The 8694-nt window shown below is 39.1% G+C and overlaps 1 protein-coding gene across 2 annotated transcripts in view; it reads right to left on the bottom strand.

Annotated features, from left to right (window-relative positions):
* PHACTR2 (phosphatase and actin regulator 2) overlaps window positions 1-8694 on the bottom strand; it is a 78962-nt gene continuing 70268 nt past the window's right edge. Inside the window, exons 12-13 of one of the 2 annotated variants that reach the window (XM_074167354.1) lie at window positions 6852-6928; window positions 1-3172 (exon numbers count right to left, since the gene is read on the bottom strand). In XM_074167354.1, coding sequence (XP_074023455.1) covers window positions 3157-3172; window positions 6852-6928 — 93 coding nt within the window. In that variant the 3' untranslated portion in view covers window positions 1-3156. The remainder of the gene's footprint in view (window positions 3173-6851; window positions 6929-8694) is intronic. The other variant, XM_074167359.1, reaches the window with a different exon arrangement.

Genomic DNA, 8694 nt, shown 5'->3' with positions numbered 1-8694 from the left:
AGTGATATACCAGAAGCTTGTTATTTTTTATTGGATGAATAACACTTTACAGCTGTCTTTTTTCTGCCAGTTGATATTTGGAATATAAAAATAGTATATACAATTCTGTGTGGGGGTACAATACACAATAGATAGTTTATAGTTCTAATTCTGCAAATATACCACATTTTTACATAAGTTCCAATAGAGGCAACTCTTTTAGTCCAGTTACATAAATTTGCTTAAGTAGTTTGCTGAATTGTGGACCAAAGAATGCACCTGATTATTTATCATCAAAATAATAAGAAATTACATAAGAAATTAAAGATTTAGCTCAGCATCTCTATTCAGACTAGTATTCTGCCTTTAGCAATGGCTTGTAGTGAATACTTTTAAAAATCCCAAATGCAGAAGGAGGACAGGGAAAACCTAAGCGATACCTCACCTTTGTATCCTCATGCCTTATGGCAAAACGCAGCTTGAGGAAGTCTAAGCCAGAAGTTGTATCCTCATCTTTGTGTTTTAGCTCTTGAAACAAGAAGGTGCCACATGTCTTTCCATCCATGCTCCAGGCCTAGTAGAGAGGAACATCTTGCAAAGTCAATTCATTGGTTTCATCCTAAGAGTTTAACAACTTTTAGTTTCTTTGTGTAAGCCGTATGTGCCCTGGCGTGTCAGTGGAGCTACTGTCTTATATAAAGTTTATATAGTCTGACCTTACCTTCGTCCAGGTTACTCTGCCTGTGCAACAGCCATCTTTTGGCCTTTAGTATCCTGGCTGCTTTCAAATGCTTCAAAGTCATTAAGGCAGCACTGAGGTCTATTTAATTGCTCCGCTTGTTTCCTTTGAAGTGAAATACTGTGTTTTATACTACAAAGCCAACATAACAGGCCTTTATAGGCTTTGGACACACATTTCTAAATTTGGCAACAACAACAACGAAAAGTTTAAGCAGGAGAACTATTTATTAAGTACCAATGTACTTTTTAAGTTTACTCTTCAAATTCTAAAAATAATAATTAGGGTTCTACCAGAATCGCTGACAAATCTTAACTCTAATGACCTGATCATTCCTGGATGATTTAGTGCCAAAGAATACATTTTCACCGTTTCCTTGATGTCAAAGTGGTGTTTCTATATTTATAAAATGATGAGCCTCACAGAAGCTAAACTGTTTTCTGCAAATGGAATCCTAATGGCTCTTATTGATTCCATTATAAAAGGAAGGCGCTGCTTCCTTTTCTTTGCTACAAGCATGTAGATGGTTATTTTATGTGGTTATTGATATTTTGGGCTCTGTACGTCATTAGATTTTTACTAAAATGTAAGTGATCCTAACAGTCATGTAAATTTATCTTTTTTAAAAAAGGTTTGTCAATCTCTTTAAAAATAATAGAGTGACAGCTGTTGGAAAGCACTCTCCTGTTACTAGAAGTGCTCTTTACTAAAATAATCTACCCCATTTATGCAAACCTGGTCTTCTTGGAAATATCAGTAAAGAAGGAGATCTAATTTTAGCCACCAAATTGCCTTCCTGCCTTTAGGCTGACATCTAAAACAACAACCTTCAATTTTGTAAATGAAAAACATTCCACAAGAATCGCTTGCAGGTTCAGAGGTAAAAATCACATCTACACAGACCTTTTATTGCCTGAAAAAGAAATACTTACACTTCATAATTAAAAACTAAACAGGGCACATAAAAGACAAAAATAAATTGTCATATGTACACACATTAGAAAGGATAAATAGCAAATATATTGTAATACTGCATTAAATGGATGCATATGTGAATTCCAGACCCCCCCCCAATGTTGTGTACATTAATTCAAAGGATAAATAAGTGCTAAGATAAGACAGAATTTCTTAGTGTAAACAACGCCACAGGCTTTTTAATAGGCCTTTGGGCCAACTTAGAAAAACCATGTATTGCCTTTCACACTCCATACCACTTAATTTTAATAGTACTGTATTCACATGTACAATTTCAAGATAGTATAAAAAAATTAGGAATCTAAGAAGCATTCTTCACACTCATCAAGAACAGGCTGCAGACACTAAGGATTTTCCGTTCACTTTTACAGGACCAGTGGCTGAAGACATACTGACTCATCTGTGAGTTCTTCCTCAAAGCAGTGCAAGAGTCCCTAAATGCAAAAAATCACATTAGTAATCACTGCTCAAGCCTACTAGTAAAGACTTTTGTGCCTAATTTCAATTCTGATTTTGGATTCACACTAGCATGATGTCAAAGTTGCCACCACTGCCTGCCATGGGTGAGAAAGATAATGATCCCTCTGGTTTAAATGGCAAGTGACAGACAGCAAGGAGTGTTTCTAAACACGAAGCATTTCATTGCATTCATAGTGTCATGTTATTCGTCCTTCAAATCCTGTTTAGGTATTTCTGAGGATCCAGGGTATGTCAACATTAAAAACCAAAAAATGCATGACTTGTTCTGTATGAACGTTCAATGTATGTTCTTGAAGCATGCTCATCAGGATTGTAAAAAAGACAGGCGAGTTATACTAGGACTAATTTCTGGCAACTGTATTTACTGGCACCAAAGAAAATTACAGTTCTTCACTAAAGTACTGATGACATGAGGACTTGTGGCTTGCTGTCTTTCTAAGACAGGCTCTGGCCACTAAAAGAAATAACATGCACAGTTGCTCACACTCTTTTTTTTAAAAAAAATAATTCCTCCCACTGGCCAAGTGCATCATTAAGCAGTCCCATCCGGTCTACTTTTCTCTGCGGACTGACAAGCGAAGTCTCTCTTCCCTGATGCTCTCAGTCCTTTTCACGCTCACCCCTCTCCGTTACCCTCAGTCACAACCCTACAAAGTCTGATGAGTTCCTGGCAACGGGCTCTCAAGCGATTGTCTTCAGCTCTTCCTGACTTGTGGAGCTCCAATGAAGAAGTCCACCGACTCGTCTGTGTGAGTTAGCCACAGAACCGTGGTCTGTCTTAACCGTGACAAACACTTCATGTGGGTTCTCCTCCCAGACAAATCATTTGTCCATTGATAAAGACGAGGGCCACATCCTTCATTAACCTCAGGGTAAGCTGTAGCACACACTCACACTCAGTCAAGTTCCAGTGCAATCTCATCAGGACGCAATGACTTCCCCAAAGAAAATTGTTACGTGAAATATGGGATGCGGTCAGACAGTTATGGACGATGAAACCTGAAATGAGAAGTCATTAAAAAACTTAGAATTATATTCTTTCAACTGATAATGACAATGATCTTCATCCCGCTCCCACAGCCGTTTACTTGTGTTGCCTGAACAGAATTATTCCTGATTTTCCCAGTCTAAGTGGGATTGAATCAGCTCTATTATCCCACACTGTCTGTCTGTCACAACTAGAAAACCAAACGGGGCCATGATGTAGCTTGGGTACTGGTGTTTGTCTGTCTGTCCATACCACTAACCTGTTAACCGTGGTCCCTGGCACAGTTTTGCATGGGTCAACCAGCACTCTTCCAGATATTGCCTGGGCACGGCTGGGATTAGCCCAGACCAACAGGCAGGCTGTGTATGGGGGGACATCACCCTGTTTTGGGGTTGGGAGAAGAGGTTGACTGTATGAATTCAAGCTGTGCCAAGCCTCCTGGCCTCAGGGCTGGAGAACAGTCTCCACTCTGTTTTGTTTACCAATATAGATTTAGCCAGATTGCGTTTACTGTTTGGAGACACCGTAGATAAGTCAGAAAGGTTTTGCTATGCCATAAAACTTAGCATTCTGGTTTTTTTAATCCTTCCACAAAATGAAGCTAACAAAAAATTTGGATTTTTTTTTAAGTAAGCAACAAATTTTATAGCACTGCAGATGCTTTCTTCCTATTAACAGCAGCCAACTGTGGCACACGAAGGCCCAAATACACCTCATTGTTTCTTAGACTTTTAGGTAGGGCACACACATCGCTCCAGATTGCCTGTATGATGGATAGAGAGGTGGGTTGCTCCAAATGGTGTTGCCAACCTTTTTCTAGAGTAAGTTGGGAGTCTACAGCAATTGAAATTCAAACTCAGCTTAAATGTAATGAATCCAAGCAAAAGGGTAAGAAGGGCACCAATATCAGGTGTTCAACGTCTCTATCACCAGACTTCTAAATCTGTTTAAATGGCTTTAAAAATATATCTATCCATGAAGTAGTAAAAGACGCAACAACTTTAAAAAGCCTAGTTAACGATGCACTTTGCAGAGTACATTTATGTAAGTTTTTGTTTGACACATTTTCTCTTAACAGTTCCAGAGAGGAGAAAAGAAAACAAGGCACATGTTACCCTTGTAACGTGGCTCGATACAATACAAGGACGCATTTCTCAAAGAAAGGAGGTGTGCACAAAAGCTGACATTCGCAAGTACGCAGCTCATCTGCTCCGTGAGGGTACCGTGCATTGCAAAAAAGACACAGGGGTTCTGTATTTGTGTAGAACAACAATATCTTGGACTACATCTAGCATTTCCATTCGAAGCACTTTTATAAACATCTACTAATATCCTCTTCCCAAACTTTTATTTATTTCTCTATTTTTAGAAACTCAGTTTCTTGGATTCTGTTATGAAATAACAGAAGGAATCAGTCTAAGTTCCGAGGAGTAGAGAAACAGCTCAACTGACAGTCATTACGGTAAATGATGAACAATCAGAACCAGTGTTTTTCCTTTCCCAATTTTAACATAAAATTTTAACAATTCAAAGATAATGTAAATACCGATTATAATATTAGTGTCTTATACTGAATATCTAATAATATAAGAAACCGTATGCTGTAAGCAGCTTCCTTGTTGTCTTGTTCCATCACAGAACTTCACAAATCAGCCTTTGTTAACCAGCTGCAAATGCGAGTGCCTTTTGGTTTGTATTACCTTAGTGATCATCCTTGAAAAAAATTAAAAGTTGAGTAACTAATTCTCTGGCCAGAAACTTTTGTCTGTCTTTTTCTTAAATCACTTTTGTTGTATCCATCCAAATGTAGTGGTGAACTACATAATTTTTAATGAGAGGTCCCGGAGGAAACCGAATCTCTCTTTATTTTCAAAATTGCAGTTGACTTAAAACATCTGTATCTAATTCTGTTCTTAATTAGCTTTTTCTACTGTTACTCTGCTGACTTCTGTGCAGTGGCTCCACAACATAACTGGTGAAAAAAACAGGGTGGAGAGAGAACAGAGAAAGCCTGATTTCCCTCAGGTTGAAATTCTTCCAGGACCGTGTATTTATCAATTTTTCTGTGCCTATTTTTTGACTCCATTTTCCAAAGCCCTCCTTAGAAAAAAATTTCACTTTTTAACTGGTTTGTCATTCCACTGAATCCCTGAGATTTTTGGTTCATCTTTCAAGAATCCAGCTGTAATCAGTCTCAACTGTTTTCAATTCTCGTAAAAAAATAACCAGTTCTTTTTGTATGACTCATGCCTATCTGTACTTACGTCTCTATATTGCAATGCAACTCAACAAAACATAACAACGTAAGCAGGGGGTCGCACTCCATCTCTCTCAGCACACAGCCAGGTTTCTATTCCTGCTCATTTTCCTTCTCTCCCTTGGGATGCCCATTTTCTTAAAGTACTATTTTTATATATTCTGAAGAAGATATACTACCTATTGGCTGAAGAGAAAATGACATCGGAAGCCAAATGAAAATATACAAATCCGTGTCTGAAAAGGCTCCTGCCTCCTGGTTCATCTCCTGGTTTAGTTTTGCTGTCTGTGAAACTGGTTTAATTTTCTTTAAATTAATTTATTCATGTTATACATGAATAAATGTTCATTTATGTTATAATTCATAACATATAATTCATGTTATACATGAATAAATACTACACTGAAGTGGGTTTATAGTATCATAGGAAAATCCATGTTTTGGTGAAGAAAAATCACTGAAGTTGTGAAATCAAGCACTGAACTAGGAGATGCCAGAAATCACCAAAACCCCATCTCTCGTGCTGAATTTTCCTTCTGACACTGTCTTTAATTAGAGGATTCACACTCACCTGTGCAGATCCTAAGTTTGATTAAAACAGCAGCAGGAAAAGGAAGGGACACAGTCACAGCCAATTATTTTGATTTGACTTTGCGTGGAAGTGAAGATAATAATACTATGTCTGCAATGTTGGCTGATACTAACAGCAAGTTCTGCCCAGCCTTTGTAACTTCAAAAGACACAGATGCCATGGGGATGGCAGAAAGTGCCTCCCTCCTCCTAGGGAATAAATCTGCAATATTTGAAGACTTACTAAAAACTGTGGACACTTCAGAGCTCTTTAAATCATAACGCTTCAGACAACATCTTGGTGTTATCCAAGACAGAGAATGAAACAATTCCAGATTAATACATTAGAAGTAGCAAACAAGGAATATTAGAATCTTTTTCTCCCAGAAACTGCTGCCAGGAGCCTAGAAAGCTCCCCAAAACACTGATAAGCTTTTCTGAAGTTCAACACACCATCTAGTTTTCATTTAGCAAGTGCATCTACAAATATGTGTACTTTGATGAGCAAGGGAGTACTGCCAGAGAAGGACATCCTTTATTTGTGCTTGAGGACTGTTAAATTAATCTGGGAGAGATGCTGAGTCCTTTCAAAGGATTATTTTTTTAGGTTTCCCAAACAATCTTTTTCCACTTAGCAACCGATCCATTGCAGTCACCTTCACTGCTGAACCACTCTCAGCTTCAGGGATGGCACCAGCAACACTGGGGATCCCACCAGAATCAGTGGTGGGATTCAGGTGGGATTCAAGTAGGAATCTACACAAGGAGCCAGTCATGACACAGCTGCAGAGGACTTGCAGAAAGGCAGAGGGTCACTGTCATACTCATCTCTATGACTTACGCAAGAAGAGGGATTCACCCACCTGGTAAATTGCCGACTTTCCTCATGTACTTCCATTTCTGTGCTTTTAAATTCATTCAGTTCTTTCCGTATTGCTGCCTAATAAACAATAATGATATATGCAAACATAAGAAATAGGAATATTAAGGAAGGTAAAGAGTCTGAAAGAAACCTGGCCCTACTCTTGCAGGTTCCCATACAGCTCCCATTTTCCAGTCTCCCTTACTGTAATCCACAGCTCACACATTTCTGATCACCAACACGAGAGACTTAAAACAATAAACAAAGAAACACCGAATCTCCTGCAATGGGTGAACCAACCCCCTCACCGAAATACGGCTCTTGCTGTGGACAAAAATGGACAAACCCCAGGGACTGGGTTACCTAGACAGTCACCTGCTGAGTATGAAACTGCGAGGGGTAACACCTGCGGGGGCAGCCCCCAGGAGGTGGTGAGTCACGCTGCCTGCACAGGCACTGTACACACAGCAAGGGCCCTCCATCTCCCCACCAGGGACAGGACTTCAGGAATGCAAGATGAACAGCAGGTTTTAAGTGGAATTAGTCACTTGGTTTGATTAGTTTTATGTAAAATTACATGAAATATTTGGACATTTCAGGCTTGCGTTTTCAGTTGGCAGATTCTAAAGGACAGCAGAAATTCGGTGCAATTTGTAAATGCCTCGTTGCTTATGTTAAAAGAGTGATAAGCAATTTAATTCATCAAGCAGTACATATAATTTCTGAAATATTGTAATATATACAAGTGGCTTTTGTTTCTATCCCATATGCTTTCCTACTTTGACTGTGAAATGAAACAACAGTTTATTCTTACTCACTCTTTTCTTTCACCATTTCAAATAAAAGCAGTATCATTTCATTACTCCCTAAAGAAATCTCATCTGGTGTGCACGCCTTTCAATGCAGAACAGACAAGCAGTGTGATAAAATTATAGCATCACCAGACTGCGGTCTCGTAAATGAGAAACTTCATTTTAAACAGGGGATGGTTCTGTTTAGCCACAACAGCTTGCTTACAGGAGGCTGCTGTAATAGCTAGGAAAGAGACAGCTATTTCTGAGCAGCAAAGACACCAGAGTTCCAGCTCCATAATATAGTTACAGTAAAATTTTCTGCTCCCACTGGAGTTAGAAAAATGACTTCCCTGGGAAAAAACAGGGCAAAGGAGTTTCCAGGCAACCCGGGGTCTGCCTTTCTGCTGAGGCAAACAAACATGGGGATCACAGAACCAGGATCACCTTGGGCACCTCCTCATTACAAAATGAATTGAGATTAAAAACTGCTGCCCTAAAGTAGTTGGAAACTCTACTGTTTTCTTTCTAGTGCAGTTTACCCTGGCTGGACCAAGTTGAAAGTGGAAGAACCTCCCACAGGCTACGTGAGGACTGGAGAGTGCTCAGCATCTCCCAGAACCAACAGCTACAAACACTTCTGGGTACATTTTTAATGTCTCCACCTTGACTTGATATGAGATTCTCCTTTGATTTTCAGATGAGCTGGCATTAATAGTAAAATACAAGCTGAAATGAAATCAGTGCTTCTTAGTCTTTAGCTAAAAGACAGTGAGTTCTTGCATGTATCACTTTTCACACCAACCACATCTCACGCGATTTCCATAAAAGTTGATTCAGACCCAGTGCTAAAGGCGCCAGCACTTTTTGATACATAAATCCTACAGTTTTCCTCTTATTAAGTGGAATAGGAGCTAAATGGAAGAGTATTTCATGGTAATCTTTGATTGATCTGTTTTTTAGAAGAGAATCACAGAATCATTTGTCTCATCCTTTGTAGTTAGGCAGAGGAACAATAGTTCTGCACCATGCTGGGGGCAAACTCCCCCAAAA

Source organism: Numenius arquata, chromosome 2, assembly GCF_964106895.1.
Source record: "Numenius arquata chromosome 2, bNumArq3.hap1.1, whole genome shotgun sequence".
NCBI lineage: Eukaryota > Metazoa > Chordata > Aves > Charadriiformes > Scolopacidae > Numenius > Numenius arquata.
This window is presented reverse-complemented; position numbering and strand designations above follow the sequence as displayed.